We start from the raw sequence: 27,182 nt of genomic DNA on the forward strand, positions 1-27,182 counted from the left end.
GCATGATCCAAAACAGGTGCACATTGAACACAAAGAGTAATTAAGGCAGCCGAGTTCATAGTGAACATAGTGGTTCTCATGATCATATCTTCTTGAATAAAGTTCTATAAGAGTGTCCTGTGCACTTACGGTGATGAGAAGTCGGTTTTCTGGCACCAAGGTTGGCTCTCTCTGCTTTCTTTCTTCCTTCCTTTCTTTCTTTTTTTTTAAGTTATTTTTTATTAATTTATTCTTGTTACATCTCAATGGTTATCCCATCCCTTGTATCCTCCCATTCTTTCCTCCCTCCCATTTTGCCCTTATTCCCCTCCCCTATGACTGTTCCTGAGGGGGATTACCTCCCCCTGCATCTGCTCATAGGGTATCAACTCTCTTCTTGGTAACCTGCTGTCCTTCCTCTGAGTGCCACCAGGTCTCCCCCTCTAGGGGACATGGTCAAATGTGAGGCACCAGAGTACGTGAGAAAGTCATATCCCACTCTCCACTCAACTGTGGAGAATGTTCTGACCATTGGCTAGATCTGGATAGGGGTTTAAAGTTTACCGCCTGTATTGTCTTTCTTTCTTTCTTTTAAAGATTTACTTATTATTATGTATACACTGCTCTTCCTGCATATACATCCTCAGGCCAGAAGAGGGCATCAGATCCCATTATAGATGGTTGTGAACCACCATGTGGTTGCTGGGAACTGAACTCAGGACCTTTGGAAGAGCAGTCAGTGTGCTTGACCTCTGAGCCACCTCTCCAGCCCCTCTCTGTTATCATAACAGCTCCCAGGCCTTGTAGGGCGTCAGACCTGCCTGGATTCTACAGAATGCATACATAGATCAGTAGGGAATTGAACTCCATAAACTCTGATAGGGATGTGTTGCATCACAAAAGCCTGCTATATGCAGGGTCCCTGTGCATTAACCATCTTCAAATAATATGTTTTAATATCAACTTAATTTTACTGTTTTGCTGAAATACTGAAATAGAAGGAAAGGGATTTTTAACATGCCGTTTTGAGCTTTTGTTCATATGTATTTATGAAAACACAGAACACCGTGAAGGCCACACACATTTCTGAGGTAGAAATTATAGTAATGGATATACAAACTTTCTTTTGCCTTTGCTGAATTTTGAGTATCCCAATAGTCACAATTACCTTGGTAATGTAACTGGATAGGTCAGCTACATTTAGCTCTGTGGTGTTTTACTGCTTCTATTAGCTGGATTTCTGTTTGCTTACATAGGATGTCAAGGTGCTGGAGTTCTCTTGTAGAAATAGTTTCTCAATTACAGGCTGAACTGCAAATACAAGTGTGCTCGTGTATGTGTGCGTGTGCGCGCGCGCGTGTGTGCATTGTATGTGTATTTGTGTATGGCACACCCATCAAGGGTAAAAGAGATTTCACACTTGGTGAACCTAACAGGATATGGAATTATTGCTTAAGAGTCCAGAATGGTCAAATATTACCAGGGGAGATCTGATAGTTGAGATGAGGCAATAAAACATACCCATAGCAGCGTATTCTGCCTAAACTAGTTGTTGAGGTCTTTGCTGGAACTGAAGTGTGGAGTACAAGCACAGTAGGCTCACAGTATGATCAAAGACTTGTTTGATGGCTTGGTGGGGACCAGGGCTTGGTTCTGAGACAAGGTGCTCATATTCTTTCTTTCTCTCTCTCTCTCTCTCTCAAATAATTTATTTACTTTATATCCCCATTGCAGCTGTCCCTCTCTCTTCTCCTCCTTGTCCCCCCACTCCACCCCCATTCTCCAGTCCTCCCTTTCTCCTCAGAAACAGGGAGGCCTCCCAGGGACATCAACCCACCTTGGCAAATCAAGTTGTAGGACTAGGCACATTTTCTCCTGCTGTGACTAGAAAAGGCAATCCAGTTAATGGAAAGAGATCCAAATGCAGGCAGCAGAGTCAGAGACAGGCCCTGCTCCTGCTGCTAGGAGTCCCACATGAAGGCCCAGCTGCACAGCTGTTAAATATGTGCAGAGAGCTTAGGTCCATCCCGTGTATACTCTGGTTGGTAGTTCAGTCGCTGTGAGCCCCTGTGGGCCCAGGTTAGTTGATTCTGTAGGTTTTCTTGTGGGATCCTTTACCCCTCTGGCTCCTTCAATCCTTCCCCTGCCTCTTCCATAGGATTCCCCAAGCTCTGCATGATGTTTGGCTGTGAGTCTCTGCATCTGTTTCCATCAGTTGCTGTGTAAAGCCTCTCAAATAGCAGTTATGCTAGGTTCTTGTCTATAGCAGAATATCATTAATTGTGTCAAGGGTGAGCTTGCTCTCCAGGCCTGGGCCTCATGCTGGGCTAGTCACTAATTGATCATTCTCTTTATTTCTGCTTCATCTTTTACCACTCCACATTTTGTAGGCGGGACAAATTGTCAGTCAAAGGAAATCTTTTTTGGTTACCAGAGATGAACATTTCAGGTTCCATACACCACATAGCTGGGAGTCTTAGCTAAGGTCATCCTCATAGATTCCTGGGAGTTTCTATTGTCCTAGGTTTCTAGCTTGTCCCAGAGATGGCCCCACTCCACAGACACCAGTTCTCTCACCCAGTGCTCTCTCCTCCCATCCTCCCCCAACTAGATCCCTTCTGCTCCCCTCCCCACTCCACCCTCACCCAGTTCCCCACCTCCATCCACTTCTGATGTCTATTGTATTTCCCCTACTCCCTGAGATTCAATGTACCCCTTTGGACCTTCCTTATTACTTTACTTCTTTGGTTATCCTGTACTTCATGGCTGATATCTACTTATTAGTGAAAACATACCATGTGTGTTCTTGTGGGTCTGGTTTACCTCAGTCACGATGATCTTTTCTAGTTCCACCCATTTGCTTGAAAGTTTTAAGATTTTTTTGTTTTTAATAGCTGAATAGTATTCCATTGTGTACATCTACTACTTAAAAAAAATCAGTTCTTCAGTTCAGGACGTCTAGGTTGTTTCTACTTTCTGGCTATTATGAATAATGCTGCTATGAGCATAGTTGAGCAAATGTCCTTGTGGCATGGTGGAATGTCTTTTGGTATATACCTAGGAGTGGTACAGCAGGGTCTTGAGGTAGAACTATTCATAATTTTATGAGAAACTGCTAGATTGATTTCCACAGTGGTTGTACAAGTTTGTGCTCCCACCAGCAATGGAGGAGTGTTCCCCTTGCTGTACATCTTCATCGACATGTGTTGTCTCTTGAGTTTTTCCTCTTAGTCATTCTGATAGGTGTAAGATGGAATCTCAGAGTTGTTTTGATTTGCATTTTCCTGGTGACTGAAAACTTCAAATTTTCTTTAAGTGTTTGATTTCCCGGTCTTTAGTTCGATTCCATTGATTGATCTGTCTGTTTTTATGCCAACACCATGTGGTTCTAGTACTACAGAGTGATTACTGTAGTAATTACTAATTACTATAAAATACTAATTATTATAAAATAGCCAATAAAAATACCTACACCTGGGCTGGGTAGAAGCAAGGTAGGCAGAGCTAAGGTTCAAGGGCTTAGAAGGAGAAGGATCACAGGAGAGAGAGGTGCAGGGCGGAGGAGAAAGTGGGGCTCACCATGGTTTAATGTGAAGAAGAAACATGTGGCAGGGAAGAGCTTGCTCTGCTGATTGGTGTCCTGGAGAGAAGCAGCTGAGATGGAAATATGAGCAAGTATTTATGGGAATTTTGGATGAGAAGTAACCCAGATAGGAATGGTTGGAGCAAATGTCGTGGGATTTGTGGCTGGGAGATAACAAGGTAGCTTAGGGGGATTATATCTGCCTAGCCCCATTGGTGTAAAGTTAATAAAAACCTGCCAGGTTTCCATGCCATTTATTTATATAATAATGGGTTAAATAAAAATCTCTGTAATAATTATATGCATTAATAGTAAATATTAATAACCTTTTCTACAACACTTGTCCCTGATTTTAGTGGAATTGCTCTATGTTTTATTTTTCAATTTAATTTGATGTTGGCTATGGTATTGTTGTATATTGCCTTTAGTATCCTTAGTTATGTGCCTTGCATTCCTGATCTCTCCAACACTTTTTTCATGAAAGGGTGTTGGATTTTGTCAAAAGCTTTTTCAGCTTCTAATGAGATAATAATCATGCGTTTTTTTTCTTTCAGTTTGTTTATATGGTGGATTATATTGTCGGATTTTCATATGTTGAACCATCCCTGTACCTCTGGGATGAAGCCTACTTGATCATGGTGGATGATGTTTTTGATGTGTTCTTGAATATGGTTTTTGAGTATTTTTTTATGTTGTTAGACATTTAGATATTATTAATTATATGTGTATAGGTGAAGACCCAGAAGAAAGGCGTGGGCAGGTTCTGATCCTGTTAGTGGAACAAGCACTCCATGTCCATGACTACAAAGCAGCCAGTGTGTATTGTCAGGAGCTGATGGCTGCAGGTGAGTAGACACCTTAGCGCTTTACTCTCAACATGGGAAACAGTGGCAAGGGCTCTTCTGAAGCCAGTCAACCTGATTAGCAAACCGGGCTTGTTTGATTATGATATATTTGTTAGGAACGAGCACATATGCTGTGTGCTTATGTACTAACGTCAATATTTGAGTGGGCTCAGGTGCAGTTGTTTATCTCTGATTTTGGTTACTTTACATTTGCTGTCTAAAACATGCTCACAATTTTAAGAACAACAGTACATGGAACACTTCAATGCTGTAGCATATATTATACAAAATAAAATTTGGAAGAATAACTACAATTTGAGATTGGATAGTCCATATTTCTATATTTTAATACAGGGGAAAAAGTTTTGAAAAATAGCGAATGGGTGTGGCCCAGATATTTGTATGTTGAGCTTAAAGTTCTTGTCTTGAAAGAATAAGCAGAGTTCATAGTTGGAATAATTTTGCATCTACATTTCTCAGTGGAAGAAAATACAGTGCCATCCTATCATGGGCTCTGCCTAGGAAAATGTTTTTTTCTTCAATGGAGAGCTGTTAGTGCCACTGCTGCACTGTGGTAACTCTTGCACTGCTCACTAGGATCACTTGTTTCTTACCGGGGATTGGATCTAGAGCTTTATGCATCTAATAAACTATTAGTACTAAGCTCTATGTGCAGCCTCACATGTGTACTTTTTCTTTGTGTTTTCTGTATGTCTACCATTAATGAAAAAAATAAAAAGTGCCTGTTGGTAACCAGTAAGTATAAGGCAGGATGTTTAGGATTACAGTGTGGTCCCATTACACCCAACTCCTCACACATCACGAGCTGACGGGCATTACATTTTGTGAGCCAACCAAAGTGGTTAGTTGATGGGAAACTAACAGAAGTGAGGTTCAGGGAGTAGGAATTACTGCTGGGTTGTTTTAGGAAGGTCTTTCTTGAAGGAGGGTCCAGGGCAAGGGGCAGAAGGTGTCAGGTGAAACATTTGATTTATTATTGCAGATGCAGATTCTTCTCAGCCCTCAAGAATTTTGCAAACCTGGTCTGTGAAGACCAGACTGAGGCCCAGCTTATTACACAGCTAACAGGAACCTTGCTAAAGTTCTGGTGAAGGACATGGTTTTTATTTAGTAAGAAATTTACAAAGAGTTTTACACTCTGGAAGTCAGGACAGTACTCCCTAACCTCATCATTAGAAAGGTACTTCCAACAAGACTTGCATTCTCTACCATTCAGCACCATTGTTCTCTGTACAAATATTGTATCCAAATTATTTTTAATGCTCTTCATATTAATTTTATTTCTATAGGAGTATTTTTCTGAATTAGTTTTTAGGGTACATATTTAGAGACATGGTCCCATTTACGTACCTTTATTCTTAGAGCAAAATGTACAGTCAGCCTGGAATCTTCACATGAGAATACATGTATATTTGAAGATTTCATAGTGTGACGTTGTTGTAGAAAAATATCTGCTGGGACTATGGCTAGTTCTATTTTTGGCCCTGTCCTTAGATGTCAGTCTTCTATGAAGTGGGGGTTTCTGTGTGACTATCCCCCTTAATTCTCTTTACCTAGTACTTTGCAGTTTTTGATTCACTTTCAGGTACAAATATTATTTTGTCCTCTCAACAACTCCAGAGAAAAGGAGTTATTATTTTTTCTTTGTAGTTGTAATGAAGCATGTGGCATTGGAGCTTTTCCAATTCATAGGTGTGCTGAGTGGTTGGGCAGTGCTTAACTCCTAATGTTCTGAATTCAGAACCCACCCTTTTCTGGATATCAGAGTTAAGGGAATAATTTGCATTTATTTTTATTGATTCTGATTCTGTCAAAAACATTTGTGTGATGTTCCCTTGAATTATGTACATACTGAGTCGGTTAGGTCTTTCTTTTCTAGCTTGGATTCTCATGCCTTATGCACACTGTGCTGTTAATGACTGCAGTTCTGCTTTGGTACCACAGGGCCTTGTTAGGATGCCAGCATACCCTCACCTTTGCTCGTATTTCTCTTACTTCCTAAAAATCATCTCTCTCTCTCTCTCTCTCTCTCTCTCTCTCTCTCTCTCTCTCTCTCTCTCTCTCTCTCTCTCTCTCTCTTAAAATTTTAGGCTATCCAGACAGTTGGGCGGTTTGTAGCCAGTTGGGACAATCAGAAGGTTACCAGGACCTGGCAACCCGTCAGGAGCTCATGGCTTTCGCTTTGACACATTGCCCTCCCAGCAGCATTGAACTTCTTTTGGCAGCTAGCAGCTCTCTTCAGACAGAGGTAAGTGATCACAAATACAGTAGAGCCTGACATGTGTGAGGTTCATTGTGTTGGGGTCATGTATCTGAGACATAGGGTCAGTTTTTGTTTTTGTAGCATGTGGATGTTCTAGAAGAACATACAGAAGAGTTTGAAAACCTGAGGATATTAAAGTATTGGCTTTATTATAGTGAGGAAGAAAAGGTGTAAGAGGCCTAATAAACTATAAGTATATTAGGAAATAAATAATTGAATATATGAGGGAAATATAGTATTGTCAAGAATAAAATAGTTGAGAAATGATCATGTGAACTAAATCTGAAATCACATTAGTTAAAGGAAGTAACTGGTGTCCTTGAGAACTTCTGATGAAGAATTGACCTTGGAGAGATACTAAATTCCCTAAAAACATGTTGATTTAGATGGAGAACCTCCTAGATGACAAGCAAAGCTGACAGAGGGAGGCTACTGGGAACCTTACATTTCATACGATGGGCATCCATTGCCTTCTGTGGCAGCCTTTTCACAGACGATTCCCATTCCTGAGTCTGTCACTTTCTTGTGAAACTGTTCAGAATTCCTGATGTATGCTTATCGCCCAAAATTATTCATTATCAATGAATGTTATTTTTCTCAATAGGAGAATCTAATACTTCCTAAACATGAAAAAAAATTTAAAAAATACAACTTTTCTTGTTTCAGATTCTTTATCAAAGAGTGAATTTCCAGATCCATCCTGAAGGAGAAAATATTAGTGTCTCACCCTTAATTGGGAAAGGTCTACAAGAGGTATGCCAAGGAGTGAGCTTGAAAGATACTGTGGGTGGAATGACATGGAATCACTCACCCAGTGCCAAAATGGGCAGTTGTGTGTTTGAACGTGTGGGTGAGGGGGAGGATGTGGGTGTGTGAACTACTTCTCAGTTTTGTTTTGTGTGAAATACAACATTCACGTGGAAAAGAACTCAAAAGTGCTTTGCTCACAAATTACCAAAGAAAGCACTGAAGCACCTGTGCAGATGAAGAAGTAGCGTATGAATAGTTTCCCACAGCTCTCTCGGTCCTTCTGTCTTGTTGTCTTCTCTTGGAGATCATCGTGGTCCTGCGAGTCCTAGTGATTCATCCTTGTACAGATTAGTAGTTGTGTGGCTTGCTATCCCTAGAAGCTCTGTGGGTTTTTCCAGAGTCTAATCAGCTTGAATAGGAGTCTGTAGTCACTCAGCCTAGTGTGTAGTGGAGTCCTCTTCCAAGTCTAGTGGTGAGCCATGGCAGGTGAGTAGGCTCTGTCACACCTGGGGAGCAGGCGCTTTCTTCTCTGCCCTTCCTACCATGTTTGTTCCCTGAAACTGAGCCTTTTCTTTTAAGACATTTCCTTTCCAATACTTCCCTTGAGTCCTCTCATAGTTCCCTCCCCTGTGTTCCCTAAATATTCTCACATTTTTCTTTTCTGTCACTTTATAGTAGATGTACTGTTATGTGTGGTAAATGAAGATACTGCCATTTATCTTTATGCCTTCTTCATGGAATGCTTTAGCAAATGCCTAATGTTTGCTAGAGCTCAGTTGGCAATATTTGCTGCTTAATGATTATCCCATGGCTAACATAAAGTCTAAAGGACTTCCAACCTAGTTTCTCTGCACGGCCTGTGCTGCTGACTCTGTTCTTGTTATAGTTTGTCCAGTATGAGAGGAGCATTGCTTTTCTATTTAGTATAGAATCAGACCATTTTTCTGCTGAGCTCAGCTCCATGGACTTTTTCAGAATACCCATCCTTCTTTGAAACAGCCCATGCAAAGCCTTTTGTGGCTTTTGGGTTTCCTATTTTCAGGTATTACAATGAATTAGAAAGTGTCAGCCTAGCCCCGTGGTGTCTTCTTTGGATTAAGCCATGCTGTGTTGCCACAAGTGTGCACATACTGTTCCATTAGACTCTGGTCAGCAGTGAAGACAGCCACAGCAGTCCTCTGTGTCCACTTAGCAAGGAAAGGCATCCTTCCAAAGTGATTATTTTTTCCTTAAAAGCTTTTCTGTCTTCCTTTTTCCTCTTTCAGCCACTTGTAATAGATCTAGATCTCATGAAGTGCTAATCCAAACCCTCATATAGCTTTGATGAATGAAGTACATTTCAGAATATTATAGCTGCTATTATCGGAGCATAATGTAGTATTTAGCTATAAGCTGCCGTGCATTGCACATTCACAGTCGAGGTACTGACCATATTAAATTATAACGCGGAAACGAAGGCTGATTTCATATATAACCTGCCTCATACTTAATACTTCCATTACTTTATTGTAAAAATTATTTTTATCATATATTCAGGAAAAATAAGGATATTGTTATACAGTGGTGCCCTTATGAGTAGTATGGATGCTGTACATGTGAAGATGCTGCACTTGTTCCTTTGTGCAAAAATTGTTTATAATAGAACAAAATGCAAACTCTGTGGATAATTGCAAGACTGCAGATTTCCGGTTCTTATTGATGTTGGTTATTAGGCTCTTTAAGATTGAACAGTCTTATACCATTAGAGTATATTAACATTTTGCTTAGCTAGTCTCACTTAGCTGGTGGTGTTTCCCCCAGATAAATCTAATTAGAGATAGAAATGGGTTGTATACAGGGTTCTCATTTTAAAAAATGTTTCACTATGGGAAAATTGTTAATGAACATTTTAAGAGGCTATAATTTATATGGTTGAACTATTTAGTGTTTATAGTACAAACATGTGCTTAGCACATTGCTACTTTCAATTTATAGTAGGATTGTTTAGAAATACTTGAATAGAAGCCAGCATAGTGGCAGTTAGTGTCAATAACATAGTAAGTATTTTCTTTTTTGTGGGTTGAGTGATGGGCCCTGGATTGTTTCCACTACTTAGTTACTATGAGTAAAGCTTCTGTGAAAATTAGTATCCAGGACAGCCAAGACATCACAGAGAAACCCTGTCTCAAAAAAACAAAACAAAACAACAACAACAACAAAAAAAAAACAAAAAATGAAAAGTATTTGTATGGAAGTTTTTGTCCCTTTCACATAGATGCCCTGGAATAGAATTGCTCTGTGTTAGGTTCTTGATATTTGAATATGCTGTCTACTGTTTTCCCGTGTGGCTGCACATTTGTCTTAGCCTGTCACTGTTGGGATGAAATATCTGAATAAAGACAACTGAAAAGAAAGAAAAACGTTGACATGTGTTTCTAGAAGTTTCAAGCTTCAGGGCACTTTTTTTTTTTGTTGCATGGGAGGCAGAACACACAGTATGGGTTTGTTGTGGAGGAAAGTGGCTTACATGTGGCACAGAGAAGTGAGGGGACCAAGGAAGAGGCCTGGAACAGGCTTTAGCCACCAACGATGTGCCCTTTGTGATCTGCTTCCTATTAGTAGATCTCTTTTTAATTTTTTGTTTTTTGTTTTTTGTTGTTGTTGTTGTTGTTGTTGTTGTTTTTGAGGCAGGGTTTCTGTGTGTAGCCTTGGCTGTCCTGAACTCACTTTGTAGACCAGACTGGCCTCAAACTCACAGAGATCTGCCTATGTTTGCCTCCGTGAGTGCTAGGACTAAAGGAGTGCGCCACCATGCCCAGCTTTCTAGTGGATCTAATCTCTGTATGTTCCCACAACTCCAGTTGTACCATCAAATTATGAGCATGTCATTGAATCAGTCCATTGAGGAAAGCAAAGCCCTGTGGTCTAGTTGTGTCTCAGAATCTCTCAAGATCAAATCTTTAAAAAATTCTTTTATTTTTTGAAATTCTAATATAATGACATCATTTCCCCCTTCACTTTCTCTCATATACCTCCTTGTGCCCTTTCAAATCCGTGGCCTTTTTTCATTAATTAATTGTTGTTATATGCATATATGTTTAAGCATGTTTATACATATTCCTAAATACAAGCTGAGCAGTCTGTATAATGTCACTTGTATGTGTGGTTTAAGGGATGACCATTTGGCATTGGATAATCCATTGGTGTGCTCTTTCCTGGGAAAAAGTGTTTCTTCCACTCTCAGCATTCCTGACTTCACTGCAGTTGTCTGTGTAGGGGTGAGGCCTTGTGGTCTTTCTTCTGTCCAGCTTAGCATGTCTGTTGCTATTGTCCTTATTCAGCTCATTTGTAGGCAGTCATGTTAGTGAGAGTTTTGGGGTGTACTTCCTGACATGACTAGGAGACATAATCTCAGAGCAAATTGTTTGATCCTCTGTATCTTATAATTTTTCTGCCCCATCAGCTTCAATGTTCCTTGAGCCTTAGGTGTTGGTGTTTTGTATGTGCATCCTTTGGGACTGGGCTCTAGACTCTGCATTTTGATTGGCTGTAGTTTTAAATAATGGTTTCTGTCTGTTGCAAAGAGAATTTCTTTGATGAGAGATTAAGATTACAGTTATTTGCCAATGTAAGAACAAATATTTAGTAGAATGTATTTAGGGAGTATGCTGGTTTAGTAAAGTGATGATTGTAGGTTCTTCTCCAAGACCCATGACTTCACTAACTTAGTAGTTGTTTAGATTTCCAGTACCAGGCATGGATTTTCCCTTGTTAATGGGCCTTAGTTCAAGTAGAGAGCTGTTGGTTACTACTAAGATATGTGTACCACTTCTGTCCCCCTAGGGCTGTTGTCCATGCTGATTGTTGTGGTTGAATGATGTCATAGCTAGGTAGGACTGTTGGTTGCTTCCCTTTTTTTTGAAGCTTACATGGAACTTACTATGAAAGCTAGTCCTCAGGAAAGAGGCATTCCGGCAGTTCCTGCTCTGGAGCCTCTTGTCCCTGTGCAATGACCAAAACTTTAATAGTTTACCCTTTGGTGTGCCAATTAATATCCAAATTACACCAACATTTTTATATTCACACTAGAAATATGTTAACATTCCTGTTTCTACACTGAATTTTATTTTATATGTGTGGTACCTTTTTATGCATTTGATGTACTAGGAACATAATTGTATCCTGTGTAATTAATAGCTACACGCACATTTTCATACGCTAATTGCTGTGTTGAAAGGGCTATTCACTTACTTTGCCCATTTTATTTTCCTTCTTGGTTGCTTGTCTTGTGACTAAGCTAGAAATAATTCAGTTAATATTCTGGATTCTAGATACTAATATTTTTTCTAGATTTATCTTAGAGTTCTAATTTGTAAGTATTTTTCTGACAGTGTGAGACATGATTATTTTTTAGTTGTTTCTTTTGAAGTATGGATGTTTTCAATGCTGCTTAAGGCCTGTTTCTAGTATTTTCTTTTATTCATTACTCCTTTGGTATATCTAAGAAGTTTGTGAATGACTCAGTGTTGTGAAACTTTATTCTTACTCTTTTTTTTATAAGAGTTTCTACTTCTTAGATGATAAATAGTTAGAAAGCACTTAAATATACAGGTGTGTAGAAGTATCCGTATGTAGTAGAACAGATTTATAAAATAGCATTTATTAACTTTTATTAAGTAGTACACGGTTGCATCTTGTATCTTATGTATTCTATTCTTTTAAAGTTAGTTACCGACAATATGTATCCAGTTGGGTTAAAGTGCTTCTTTTCTGATTCTTTTTGCCTGCATATCTCAGGATTCTTACTTCCCAGATAGAAATAGTTTAAGCTGTATGTGTTGCTCCATGTTGTTTTTAAAACAGGGGTCTCTGTGTATCCTTAGATGCCTCAGCACTTGTGATTCATTGCCGTCAGTCTTGTACATCCTGGGGTACGCTTGTTTGTGACTGCTACACTGTACATAACCTGTCCTCCCACACCTCTCATGAATGTGTGCCGAGGTTCTGTGTAGCTCTGTTTGTTCATGAGGAAGTTTTTGTTTGTTTGCTTGTTTTTTGTTACTGAAGCTATAATATACGTGTGCACACATTGTTAGTATTACTTTGCAGTTCAAATCTTCTTTTACTGTTTTGTTTGGAGATAAGGTTGCAGTCTTAATACTCCAAATTGGGATGAAAAGTGCTCTGGTTGGAGCTTGAAGGAAAGTGTTACTTGCAAAATAAATGCATACAGAAATAAATAAGTAAAAATTAAAAAATGTTTTGTATTACTTAAATATAATTTGGAGAAGGGTTATTGGTTGATCCTTGCCTGAGTTGTTTATATTCCTTAAGTAGCCTGCATGTACTATACACTCAATATATTTTGAGGTCAAATGGTTTCTTTGAAATTCATCTTTCTTAACTAACACTAGAGAATATACTCCTTAAATCATTGTAACAGTAGACAAAAGGGAGTTGTTCCTGGAGACACTCTTGATGTGTAAAATTAGCCTGTTCTTGTGAATCTTTTTGGTAATGGTGTTTTTTTGTTGTAATATTTGGAAGATGACCTTACTGCTTAGTAACCTTTGGACTATGTAGCATGCTTAATATTTATGAGATTTCAGGTTAAGTTTTGTGCTGGCAATTTTTGGTCTGGTTTTGGGGCCTATTTATTTCTGTTATTATATAGTCTAAATTAATTAGTGGTGTGCCACTATGAGTATTAAAAGTGTTGTTTCAGAAATAAATTTTTCAACCCATCTTTTATTTTCCTAGAATGTTAAACTGAAAGAAAACTGGTTTTCTCATTAATGACTTTGGTTGTGGTAGACTATGCAAATTGGTAAATTTTCCCCATCTTCTCTTCCTTTCCCTAGTCTATGATGCTTAAATACTAATTTTGTGGTCTAACTGGGATTTTAACTTCATTTTCTTTTTTACTGCATCAATTTTGTGAGTGCACATATTTGTGCTTCAGAGGGCAGCTTGTGGGGCTCCATTTCTCTCTTTTTACTATGTCAGTCCTGAGGATTGATCCCTGGCATCAAGCTGGGTAACAGTTACCTTTGTCATCTTATCAGCCTTACTTTCTCATTTTAAATTAATTTATAGGGAATCCTTTATCCCATATATTTATGAACCTATGGATTTTATTTATCTTTGGAAACAGTCTCTTATATTCAATATATCTTAAATTAACCCATCTATTCATAGAAACAGATATAAAATTTAGGTTCATTTTATGAAACAGAATAGTGGTTTTATGACTTTCATATTTTGATATCTTTCAGTTTTTTAAAATTTACCATGATGTGAAGTCATACTGTATTTCTTAGCATGTTTATAGTTTTAGTTCTATACTTGGATTAGTTGATGACATTCAAATCACTTGATACACCCTCTCAATTAAGAAGATTGTCAAGATGAGCAGGAACTTAAAATGTGATGTTAAATTCGATTTGAGTAATGTTTATTCTACATACATCTTGAAAATGTATCCCAAATATTTAAATGGTGCAGTAAATCTAGACATTTATCTGTAGCTGCAAATTATGGAGATTCTCACACACTCAGTAATCATGAGTGACAAGGGTCCTTGTTCTTGAACAACTTCCCTAGCAGTAGATGAAAATCTATTTTAGAAATGGTATATTAATTAAGCATGTAATTCCATGATTGGATAGGGGGATAGTAATCTTATTATTGCCACATAAGGCAAGAAAACCTTACATGTTAAGATGAATTGAGAACAGGAGAGCTGGCTCTGCCACTTGACTGCCTCGAGATGGTGGGCGCAAGGGAAAGATGCCCTTCCCCCCTCAAGGCTAGCTTTGCCACATTTGAAATAAACTGCATAAGGAGGTTCTCTGATCTCCGTCATCTTCTTTGAAGTAGAATGGGGTGTTGCCAGGAACAGTGGTGTCTCACTGTAAAAAAAGGCATGCATTATTAAAACATCTTTAAATGCCATATTCTGTAGACCTCTGAGGTTTTTGAAGATCATCTGTCTGTCTGTCTGTCTATCTATCTATCTATCTATTTATCTATCTATCTATCTAATATCTGAATACTGCTGGAGAGCTGGCCCTGAGATCATAAGAATGGGAGAGCTATCCTGCCCCTCCCTGGCTGTAGCACTTGGGAGAGTGGTCCTGCACCTCGCTTAGGCAGCAGAGTCAAGCTTGCCCTGGCAGCAAAGTCATGAGCTGACCTGAGGGCATGAGAGCTGGCCTTGCCCCTTGCTGACTGATTTTGGGTGACCTAGCTAGGACAGTGCTGCATAGCTCACCCTTGTGATGTCTGTATGGGAATGTTGGTGGGATGACAAACTTAATTAACACCCAGGTCGAGATCCAAGGGTTTGAGTTGTCCCACCACGATATCTACTGTGATTTGCCGGAGCATTTGAAGGGAGTGGTCCTGCTGATCCAAAGGTGCAGGTTCCATGACACAGGCAGCAAAGGGGTATCAGATAGGAGTCCTAGTGAGAATCTGGTATTGATAGTGTAGGAGAAGCCAGGGACCTTGAATCACATCAGAGACTTGTTGTAATAAACATTTGTAAGTAAAGACGTGTAAACAAAAAGGTATAATTTGGGACCACTGTTGACACACTACAGCTTTAAAAAAAATTCTTTATTTTTATTTTCTTTTGTGGGGAGGCTGTGAAGGAACAGAGCAGATATAGCGGGCTGGGGAGATGAACAGGATTGGGGAGGCATGATTTGAAATTTCACAAAGAATCAATAAAAAGTTAAAAAAAAAAAGATATACTGAGGAGAACATCTTTGTGACCTTAGGGTAGGCAAAGACTTATCAGTTAGATAATATAAAATATCTTTTTATATAATATAAAAATAAATGTATATTAGTACAACTGAACTTTTATCATAGAACACTAGTAAGAAAATAGAATGATAATTCACAAAGTACTAGAAATATTGTTTGCTTATTCAATAAGGTCTATTAACACAAAACATCTATATCTTCTGCCTAAGTAAGAAAGATGGACAACCAATTGAAAAAGTCACAATCTACAACAAATATTTTCCACTATACAGTATATAGATGACCAAAAATTAATGTGTACTTACAAGCACTGCTTAAATTGAAATGCCATGATGTATCATGTGTTAATAGTCGAGCAGGTAGAACTCCGATAATGTCTCCGGTATTGATTGGTATAGCCACTACAGGACATGCTTGGCTCTGTGTGCAGAATCTGGACCTATGTATACTCTATGCTTTAGTGATTCCACTATCAGGTGTGTATAGCCCAGAATTATATCATCAGAGGCATTAGATCTACTCCAGAGATGACCTAAATGTTCCTCTACAGGAAGAGGCTAAATACCTGGACCTAGTGATACAGACCTAGTATCCCAGCTACTTATACAGAGACAAGAAGTTTGCAAGTTCATAGCCTGCCTGTGCAGGTTCAAGATCAGCCTGGGCAATGTAGAGGCTACCCCAAAATAAATAAGAACCTGGGATGGAGCTCAGTGGTGGAGCTGCACTTGACTAGCATGGCCACAGCCCTACACCACTCCCTAGTACTATACAGATAAATGGTTGTGTTTTGACTTGAGAAGCAGAACATGACTATGCTCAATAGTGTAAAAATGGGCCACGTAACCACGCAATTCAGAGCAGTGCTCGTCCTGACAGTGTTGTGTGGAATTCTGCTTGGAAAATCCTCTGGAATTCTGGTATGTTTCTTGGCCCAGGGCTATGCCAGTGTTAAAGTTTGACCTACTGTATATTTATTATTTATAAGCATACATCTTGAATGTCTTCTGAAAAGTCTAATAGCTGTTTAAAAGACAGTGTTTTACTGTATTGCCCAGGCTGGCTATGAACATACTATGTAGCCTAGACTACTTTTGAACTGTCCTGCTTCTACCTCCCAAGTGCTGCTATTACAGCTGTGCCTCAGTAATGCCACCAGTAAAACAAGTACTTGTGTGTTTGCTCCCTTTTAGCATTTGCACAGTGTATATATGTGAAGTACTTTGTAAAGTCCTGGCACAGAGCAGGGATTAAAACCATCCACCCTTTCTACTGCTACAGCTGGGCAGTTTTCATTTCCTTATCGTCTCTGAAGGGTTGGCTTGCAGGCCTGCTGTCTCCCCTGCACACAAGAGCTTTAATAATATGATGGATGCTCTAGGTTGCTGGTGATGTCTATGCATTCCACTTAATTCTACTCCAACACACTGAAGTTAAGTTCATTATTTTTCTCCCTTACGTATGTAAACCAACATGAGGTGCTAGACAGCTTACCCAGCAGTGAAAAGAATTGCTGCTCTTGTGGAGGACCAGAGTCCAGTTCTCAGTATTCTGTCAGGCAGCTCACGACCTCTTGCAGGCCCAGCTCTGAGGTGTCCGGCGTCCTCCTCTGGCCTTCTTGGGTACCTACACTTTGCATACATATTCCTACACAGACAGGCACATAATTTTAAAAAAGTCTTCAAACAAACTCAGCATGCAGTTTCCTTTATAGCACTTCTGCAATTGCTGAAGAGTCTTGTAGAGCTGTGGCTGTGGTGATGGAGGGCAGAGGCAGCTTTGGATGCGTCTATTCAGTTGCCCACTGGTGCTCTAACAATCTTGATGCTCTGCAGACTTGCGAACAGCATTTTAGGCTAATTTTAGCTCTTTGTTTTAGCTCTAGTTTCCACAGCTAAATGAAGACATTTCTTATCTCCTGGCTATTCTGTTTTCAGGTTGTTAACATTTTTTTAATGAGTCAAGCTCATTCATATATCCCAGAATATGTTCTAGTCATTCTAAGTGGAGATTATTTTTGTAATGGGTTAGAAAGTATTTTAAAGGTCTAAAGTTGTGGGTGTTGCTAATAGTGAACTCTTGTTTCAGGGCAGTGTCTCAGAACTTCCTATCTAGGGAGCTACTTTCTGATGCATTTTCATGCTGTGCCAACTCCACCAAGATAGCAGCTGGCAGGTTGGAAGTCCATGGTTTCCCTTTAGCCCTCTCTCTTACTGTGGCTACAGGATCATTGGAATAGTTTCATCAATGTTCACGTACAATTTATGTCACCTATGTGGGTGTATATTTCTTGCCAGTAGAAGAATTATAGAAATGGCAAAATGTCAGCCTCTGCAGTAGCTTTCTCTCCCAGAATTCATGCAGTTTGTGTGTAAAATGTGAAGAAAGTGAGTCATTTATGCAACAACAATTTACAAGTGGTTCTAAGAAGTGTATTCTTCAGCTTTTAAACTCACAACATCAGGACATTTTGTAGGAGGTCTGAATACAGTTAGGCTAGCAAAGCCATGGTATCTACCCAGACCGAAGCCTAGAGAAACACTATTTTTACTGCTACCTAAACCTCAAGGTTTTGTGTGTGTGTGTGTGTGTGTGTGTGTGTGTGTGTGTACACACGCAGTGTAGTGTGGCTTGTTCTTTACTAACATAGCATCTGCTTTCTGTTTTCATAATTAACCTTTAATCTGTAATGCTGCAGTGATTTCATGGATATATATTTTCTAATGTCAAAACTGTAGTAAAACATGTAGAGGATTTTTTTAAAGCAGCCTCAGGCACTAGGATTAGGGAATTTCTGAGCCTCTGTTACTGTAGCTTCAAGGCTTCTTTTTAGTTTCTCTTTAGAAATAGTAAAATGCACATTTACTATTTCTTTGCCATTACCACAAAGCCACAGCTTTTAGAAACAGTTAATTATTTTATGGTTCTCATAAGATGGGAACGTGGCTGGCTGTGGCAGAGAATCTATTATTCTTTTTCATGTTGTTGGGTGAATTTCATTCCTTGTGCTTGTGGTCTGAGGTCCACATTCCTTTACAGGTATCACCTGGCTGTTGTTTTTCAGTTTCTAGAATATTCTACAATTCAGTTGTGGCTCTCATTCTTTCTTTTGAAGGATAACAACTGTAGGTTTATTATCTTTATGTTACAAATCTTTTACCTCCTTCCCCTGGCTTCTGCTTTACAAACTTTTTGATGCTAGCCATGGCAGGTTTTCTATTTGGAGGGCTCAAGTCATTGTACTGGTCAAGTAGGCTATTTTGGTTTAATCTTTCTGCTTCCACGGTGGTGTCCTTAATAATCTGCAACATCTAATTGCCATCTAATAGTCTCACAGGTTCCAGGGCAAGAACAAGGTGGGCCATCTTAGACCTGCTCCTGAAGCAGCTGTCAAATAGAAGCACAGGTGCTCTGCATGCAAGGATATCCTGAGAACTTTTGAGTGATTATATGATCTATTATTTTTATTACTTCCATGAATGATATGGCACATAGTTGATATTGATGATATTAAGTGATCAAACTAGGCTATCCTCCATTAGTAGCAAGAAGGCCAAGATAATTATTGGTTTCAGAAGAACAGGACTCAATTTTCTTTCTTTCACTTAACTTTAATATTTAAGAAAAACCCGTATGTAGACAGTAACCTAAAAGTTTACTTTTATGCAATAATTATTGAATAAGAACAGATTCAGTCTTTGTCAGTTTTGCTTAAAAGATGGTTAATGCATGTGATTTTTGTTTGTGGAATTGTTCATGTTTTTAAAAGAGATAGGTAATATTTTTTGCTGAATGCTTCTAGAATGGCAGGAAGTTGCATCTTGTAAATAATTCTATCACCTACTTGTTTGGATGAAAAGCAATACCTGTTACATTGATAGGGAGATTATTTGAGTCTTCTACTTTTGTCAGTGTCATAGAACACTCATCAATTAGATAATTTACTTCTTAATTTAAGTACTGCTTAACATGTGTGTTTATTAATAAAAATAAAGAACACATCACTTCTGCAGCTCTGCTGTTTTCTCTTGTAAGCAACTCAGTGGGGAAGGATGAGCTATTATCATTTCTTTCACTTCTTTTTAGTTTCTGACAAAAATGGATTTTAAGTTTGTTTACCTTGGTGGTTAATGAGTCTGATTATTACCAGCAGACTCTCTGTGTGTTCTGTCTTACCAATGACCATTTTACATGTACCTTTTCTCAATGCAGGATGATGTGAGTGCTACAGGCAGGAGCTCCACTGACCTGTTACACTGGACCACTGCAACCACCATGAAAGTCTTGTCTAATACCACGACTACTACCAAGGCTGTGCTGCAGGCTGTCAGTGATGGGCAGTGGTGGAAGAAGTCCTTAGCGTACCTGCGGCCCCTTCAAGTAAGCAAGGCATCTTTATAAGAATCAGTTTTATGATTTCAGCCAACTCATCAGTGCTGCTCCCTAGTTGTTGTCACAATGAAATCTATGATTTTCAATATATCTTAAGAAATCTGGTTCTCCCATCAGGTAAGTAATGAACAATTTATTTCATAGAATATAATGCTCTTCCATGCATTGCTTATTAAGGAAACTGAGATTCATTTGGGTAGCATCTGGTTTATATATTAGTATTAAAGTTCAGAGAGGTGAAAGAAGAAAATGACTCTGAGTGCTCAGGTGCTTCTCCTCTTACTTCTGTGAGCTAGTAGTTGAGGACAGGTAGTGTAAGCTCGGGGACAGGGTTACAGACTCCGGCTTCTGCCCTGGAGCCCACATCAGACTAACAGTAGAACAGCTGTGGCTGCTCTGCTGGTGTCCGTCATCTGTGTTTCCCTTGCTGCCTTCTCTGCTTTGTTGTACTGCAGTTCTTTGTGCTATATCAGAAAACAAAGGTTTAAGGCATGCGGGCGCAACACCAGGGCATCTCAGAGACTCACGAGACTGTCACTCACTCACTCACTCATTCACTCGCCCATCTACCTGTATGTTCATTTAGCACATGCTTAGCAGGTATCTTTTTTTTTTTTTTTTTTTTGGCTTACATAGAGTTATAAATACTGGGAATCGAATGAGGAATGATATCAGTGCAATTTTTTTTCTCTCCAGTGGTGGAGGAGATGAAACATTTACAAAATAGTGAGATAGTACAGTGATGTAAAGACACTTTCAATATGGTGGACTTGTAGTCAACATAATACTGAATGGGATAAGAAGAAAGCACTCTTCCAAAAAATAAGTGTGAGACAGTGTTGCCCTCTAATGCCACTGTTTACATGGCACTCCATATCTTAGCCAAATTCATAAGGCAGGAGAACTCAATAAAAATCATACAGACAAGAAAGGAAGGAGACAAATGCTCCTTGCTTTCAGATATTATTCTATAGTTAAAAGTCTCTAAAAATTCTACCAGAAGATTCAAAGGTCTTGTAAGCATTCTTTGCAGAGTAGCAGGAGACACAATAAGGATTTAGGAATTATCAGTCTTTCTTTGTTTAAAAAACTGTTTTATATGTATGTCTGTGTGATGTTGTCAGATTGTGGAGTGACACACAGTTGTCGGCTGTCATATGGGTGCTGGGAATTGAACCCAGGTCCTCCAGAAAAGCAACCAGTGCTCTTAACTGCTGACCCATTTCTCTATTCCCCTCATTGGCTTATCTATACAATGATAATCAGTTCAACTAAAAGAAGTCAGGAAGACAGTTTCATTCATAGTACTATTAAAAACAAACAAACACAAGTGAAAACATGAAGATCTCACCAGTGAAAACTATAAAGAGTTAGTGAAGGGAATAGAACACAGTAGAAATGGAAGGACTTGCAAGTTCCTGGATACACGGGATAATTTTTAAATGTCCATGCTATTAAAAGCATTGTCCAGATTCATCCAGTGACATTCTTGAGAGGACTAGGAAAAACCATGCTGAAATTCACATAGGAACATAAAAGACCTCAAATATCCAAAACAGTCTTGAGCTAATGAACAGTTCAAGAGGCATTGCAATGCCTGATGTACACATATATTACATAAATGTGATAACAGAAATAGCATGTTAGTGGCCCCAAACTGACATATAGTATGCTACCCAATGGATAAGGGCAGAAAATGTAGAAAGGATGCCATGCCTCTAAGGCCACCTGACTCTTAATTATGGTACCACGATGGTATAGCTGGGAAAATGAACCTCTTTGAGGGCCTGGAAAAACTGAATATCTACACACACAAGAGTGAAACCAGATCCCTAGCTCTCTACGCAATTCAGGGCCCTTAATGCAAGACCGGAAACCTTGAGGCTACTAGAGGAAAACCTAGGGTTCTAGGCATAGGAAGCAAGTTTCTGACTAGGACTCCAGTTGCTCAGGAGATGAGAGGAAGAATAGACAGACAGGACAGTATCCAACTTGAAAAGTTCTGCAGAGCCCAAGGAAGGTTCAGCATTCTAACAAGAATGCCCATCAGATGGAGAAATTCTTGCTGATTAGTCAGTTGTCTGACAAAGAATTGCTATCTGAAATACGTAAGTATTGCAAAGAGACCATTGTCACATAGTGCACAAAGACTAACCCAACACATACGGATATCCAGCACTTAAATAATTAAAACAATAATAATCAAATTGATAAATAGGCAACGGGCACACTTTTCTAATGAAGTACAAATTGGTAATAAGTACATAAAAAATGTTCAACATTTTAAGCTATCATATAAATGCAACTCAAAACTATGTTTAGTATTCCTTTCAAACCAGAAAGACTCTCACCAAGAAATAACAAATACTGGCAAGGCTGTAGGAGATGTCTTATTCTTGCTGATGGGAGTATAAATCATGCCAGCCAATATGGAAGTTGCTACAGACGTTTCCAAAATGGAAACAGAACTTCCCTATGATCCACTCAGAGCACTTCAGGGTACAAGTCCAGAAGAATCCGTTTACTGGCTGCAGCTTTATCTGCATGCTTCTGTTTCTATGACACCATTCACACTGCCAAATTATGGGCACAGACTAGATACCTATCAGCAAAAGAATAAATGAATAAGAAGATGTGGTTTGTATTCAAAGGGGAGATTTTATTTTCTGGGGAAAAAAAAAACCGATAGAACTGTCAATGATCATGTTAATTGAAATAAGCCATGCTCAGAAAAACAATGACCACATTTTCCCTCTTGTTTGAAGGCTTGAGAATGGACCTCAACTAAAAAGTGGACATGTAGAAGGGAGGTGGGAGGGGTGAAGTATAAAGACTCTGCTGAAGGTGTGTTTGTAATCAAGGCACACTGCATGCATAGTGACAACTTCTGTGTAATTAATATGGCCTATAGATACAAAGTTGCTTCTGGAGAAAACTAGTGAGAATAAATTTAAAAAGGTAACTTGAAAAAGTTCAGTGAATAAAGTGTTGATTTAGAGGGAAGTTAGGTGTTAGGGTTTTTTAGAAAATAATCATTTCATGCAGAAATGTGATTGAGCCACGTAGGGCCAATTCAAAGCCCTGGTGTGGGAAACATGCTTACAGTTTGTAGAACATACGGGCATGGAGAGTGGCTTTCAGTGGGGAGGTTAGTACTGATAGCCTCATGCAGACTGTGATGTGACTATGGATTTTGTCTGCATGAGATGGAAAGCTGTTGGAGAGTCTGTGCTGCTCCTTTTCTTAATGAGGTCTTGTAATTCCTATATGGAAAGGCAGTCCTCTTAGGAGATGCAGTGATAGGTCCTGAGTTACCTTTCCAGGTGAGGGATACTAGGTGTTGAAAACAAGTAATTATGAGGAGAGTGGAAGGAGCAATTTGGGAGAAGTGTTTGAAGGACTCGCTGATGGTCTACCTGGGGATGGTTCAGGAAAGAGGAACTGGAGCGGCAGAGAACTGCACAGTTGGCAAAGGAGGCACCAGTTACTGAGACAGTGGCCTTGTCGTATTGCCATGGGGATAGATCTGCCTCTTTCTCCATGTGTCACAGTGGATTATGATTGTCATAGTTTTTGGTTTTTCACTTGGTAGATTTTCTTTTTTATTTTCTGAAGGCTTATGTGTTAAAAGTGTTCAACATTGCCATTAATATATCATTTTATTAAACATAGGCAGTTTCATTGTTTCCTGGATTGTGCTTGCCAGAAAGTCTGCAGTAGTCTTTGCAAAGATATCTCTTACTTAACTTTCCTCACGATGAGTTTTTACATCTATTTGAGGAAAGCAAAGGAGTCTTGTGACTGTGGCAGGGCAGGGCTGGTCAGTCATGATGCTAATAATCCTAAGGATGCTGGATTGGGGAATAGTAGTGAAGGGTTCCAGGTGGTGAAAGGCTTACATGCAGACCATGCTGTGAGTTGGGAGCACGTGGACCTGAACCACGCCTGGAAAACCAGTCAGACCTCAGCAAGCAGCCAACCTTGAGGGACCCTTACAGTGGGAAGGAGGCACATAGGCCTTTAAGTAGCATGTATTACAAAGCCATCATGGTTGGCAGAGGAACACTACCTTTGGTGTTAACATTTAATGTCCTGCGTATCATTCTGTGTCATGGCTGCTTGCCTTATTCAGAGCCACTGGAAGTTTTGTGAATAGAGCAGCAACAGAGAGTGGTATCTTAGGGTGGTTGTTCTAATTGTGGTGTAGAAAACTAGGTCTGTGTAATACTCATGGCTCCACTGTTTCTGATTCATTGATATCAGCATGGCCAGGGAAGCCCAGAGATGTGCTGAAATGCTGCTCATAGGCTGTAGCTACTGTTCTCAACTCTTCTGCTGGGCATCTCTGTCACTCTGTCCTAGTTGTACAAAACACACCGATAACTTCTCCTAGAATCAGCACCCCTACTTTCCATCCTTCCCCTTTTTCCTTCCCACTCTCATTGGTCTCTCTTTTAATTTAGTTTTCTTTCTATTGTTCTTTTTAGGGGCAGGAATTTGGTGGAGCATATCAAATGGGAACTGTGGCCAATGATGACTTAGAAAGACAAGGATGCCATCCGTTTTATGAGTCTGTCATCGCTAATCCCTTTGTCACTGAGGTAAGGACAGTGTGCTTAAGAAGACACGGTTTACTGCCATATTATACACTGCATAAGGAGAAACTACAATTTTCCTGAACTCCATCTTGGGCTTGGCTCTTATCATGTTGGTCATTGCTTCTGGGATTTGTTCTGTATAGATCATGACATATGAGAAGATGAAAATCTACTAAAAAGCTAAATAAAATAACATGCAGTAGTGAGAAATAGTTATCCTACTCACCAGAAGTCATGCAATTCTGCAATCGTGTTTTCTAAGAGGAAGAGCTACTTTGATATCATCTGAAGTGACCTGTGCCACCTATCAGCAGGTCCCCGTGGAAAGCTTTGCCGAAGTGTTGCTGAGAACTGGGAAGCTGGCAGAGGCTAAAACAGAAGTGTTTCCAACCACGGAAGGTAAGGCAGGCTGTGATCTTGCAGTAAGGCATGGGTGCTGTTAGAAGAGCAAGGAATGTGTGAGCGGTTTGGAAAAATACAGTTCTCAGTGATTTTGATTTACCTAGTGGCATCTATCCATTCATCAAAAGTATTTATTGAGTTCTTATTGTTTTCTTGATACACATTGTAAAGAATGAATAATATGCAATTCCTTTATTTAAGCTGCTAATTGTCATGGTGAACAGTGCACTGTGCTCAGTGTTTATTTCTGTAGTTGCCTCCAGACTTTTCTATGTAGTGACATAGGTTTCTAGGTAGAGGGTTTTGGAAAAGAGAGAAATATGCAAGTTTACTAAAGACAGCTTATAGTCTTTTTTACCACTTATTTTTAGTTTTATATTTCTTTTGGAGTTTCTAAGCATTGTTTAAAAGTAATTTTTAAAATACATTTGTGTGTGTGTGTGTGTGTGTGTGTGTGTGTGTGTGTGTGTGTGTGTGTGTTTGTAAGGACACCTTGTGAATCGGTTCTCCACCCACCAAGTGAGTCTTGAAGAATAACTCTCAGTTCATGAGGCTTGTGGGCAGACACCTCAACTGCTGAGCCATCTCACCTGTCTCCATGTTTGTTCAGTATTGTCTCCCTGATTGCCTGCCCTTTGTGATCAGTGTTTCTCGAGGTTCAAAGGCTGTTAGAGCTCCAGCCCCCAGTTCTGTTCCAGGCCATACGTGAGAAGGAAAGGAGGCAATGAGGGCAAACTTCTTGAGCGTCCTAGCACAGCCTTCTGTCACTTAGTACTAGGCACCTGTGACTGCCAAGAAGCCCAGCCCAAGGCAGCCAGGCCAGCAGAGCACTTGGCTGTGTGCAGCAAAGTCTGGGGAAAGTACAATGAGAAAGACCGTTTTATTTTCCCTTAAGGCAGATACTACAGTGTAGGGAATATATTTTCTTTAATGCTTCCTTGCACTTAGTAAGCTGAGTCAGGTAGAGTAGTCTCTCTGTGGGCCATTTCTGTTCATTTGAACAAAGGGACATGCAGTGAGGCAATGGTGTGAAAGTGGTAGGGAAGGTCTCTTTGCTGCCACATGTAGCAGCGCGAATAGACTGACTAAAAGCTGTAGACATTGTCAGCAAATTATTATTGTTTGTTGTTGTATATTGTTCCAGTTCCTGAATCTATAAAGGAGGTTCATAGAGTGGTATCCATCCCCACACTGTGCTCCTGGATGAAGTCACAGTGGGCATCATTTGTATATCTGTGCTTTGAAGTCTTCCCACCTCTTTATCTGGTGGTTCCCACCTTGTTAATTCTATGAATGGTTTTGCCTTTTTTTTTTTGCTCAGGACCCACCTCTATAATTCTCTTTATTTATTACATATTAGAATCACTTAAAGAATTTTAAGACTTTCTGAAGCTTCCAGATGAATTTGGAGATCATTTCTTCCAGAATATTTAGATTTGGGCCTGTTTGATTATGAAAGTATACTTCAGTCTACTGTGTAGTTTTCTTATATTTGTTCATCCCAATTACCACACATTCTTTCTTCAAACTCTGCCAAGTTTGTGCTCTGGACCCTTTCTCCTGGCAGCACAAAGAAGCCATGTGCATCTTTTCCATTTGCCTGTTCAACTTGAAGCTCGGTCTCCAGCTGTTACATGCACTAACACTTAAGCTCTAGGGTCGTCTCTTTGGGACGTGCAAAGCAGTTATGTCTCCATGCTGTGAGGAAGGGTCATGGGGGTATTGTGGTTCTTGGGTCAATAGATTTAGAGTGTGCTCTCCCTTGGCCTGACTGAGGTTTGTGTGCTGTTGGTGGAGTCCTTAGGACTTCAGGGCTAAAGCTTTATTTCTGTGTCCTGATACAGTTTTTCATATTTAAATCTTTCAAAGTTTTTCTTTTTTCAAATACTCAATATTACTGCATATAAAAACGTTTTACGGCTAAAGAAGGATATTTTGTATGTGCCTGTAATTTGCTGTGTATATTTAATATAGAAATGGTTTTAATAATAACCTCTTGTATTTGGATTCATCTTTTGTGAAACATGTTCAAAATTAGCAAATATGGTGTCTTTGGGTAACCATAACATATAGAGAAACTATGAACAATAGTTTATAACATGACCTAATTTCCAGAAACTCGGCAGAACTGAAGAATAATAGAAACTAAATTTAAAGTTAAAGTTGTGATAGGAATCTGATTCTTGATGAGTTTTGACATAGATTATAGCACACTTTTAACTTCCCCTGATGATTTGAATTTTTAGAATCTTTTAATAAATTTGATGGAAAAAATTTCATTATTTCTTTAGCTAAAGAATGACTTAATGGCTAATGATTTCCAAATCAATAGTTTGGGTGACTTTCCTCTGTGCGCTTAGTTCTGGAATGCAATTCATCATGGAGGGCCTTCCAGAGGCCTCTGGATTTCTGAGGAACAACTTCTGTGAGAAAATGCATTGCATCTGATTTGCAGACAAGCTTTGCAAATTAAACTCAGACACAAGGCTAAAAATAGAGCAGCTCTTTTTAAAATATGTATATTTTAAATTGTGATGCAAAGTTCCTGTAATTGATTTTCTTTAGCCAGTATGGAATTTTGTGGGTCCTGTGAAGCC

General features: G+C 39.3%; 1 protein-coding gene across 1 annotated transcript in view; it reads left to right on the top strand.

Annotated features, from left to right (window-relative positions):
- Nbas (NBAS subunit of NRZ tethering complex) overlaps positions 1–27,182 on the top strand; it is a 302,722-nt gene that overhangs the window by 140,107 nt on the left and 135,433 nt on the right. The window contains exons 33-38 of the mRNA XM_051143481.1: positions 4,294–4,407; positions 6,519–6,676; positions 7,358–7,444; positions 19,406–19,573; positions 24,073–24,186; positions 24,498–24,582. Coding sequence (XP_050999438.1) covers positions 4,294–4,407; positions 6,519–6,676; positions 7,358–7,444; positions 19,406–19,573; positions 24,073–24,186; positions 24,498–24,582 — 726 coding nt within the window. The remainder of the gene's footprint in view (positions 1–4,293; positions 4,408–6,518; positions 6,677–7,357; positions 7,445–19,405; positions 19,574–24,072; positions 24,187–24,497; positions 24,583–27,182) is intronic.

Source organism: Acomys russatus, chromosome 1 (genome assembly GCF_903995435.1).
Source record: "Acomys russatus chromosome 1, mAcoRus1.1, whole genome shotgun sequence".
Classification (NCBI taxonomy): Eukaryota; Metazoa; Chordata; class Mammalia; order Rodentia; family Muridae; genus Acomys; species Acomys russatus.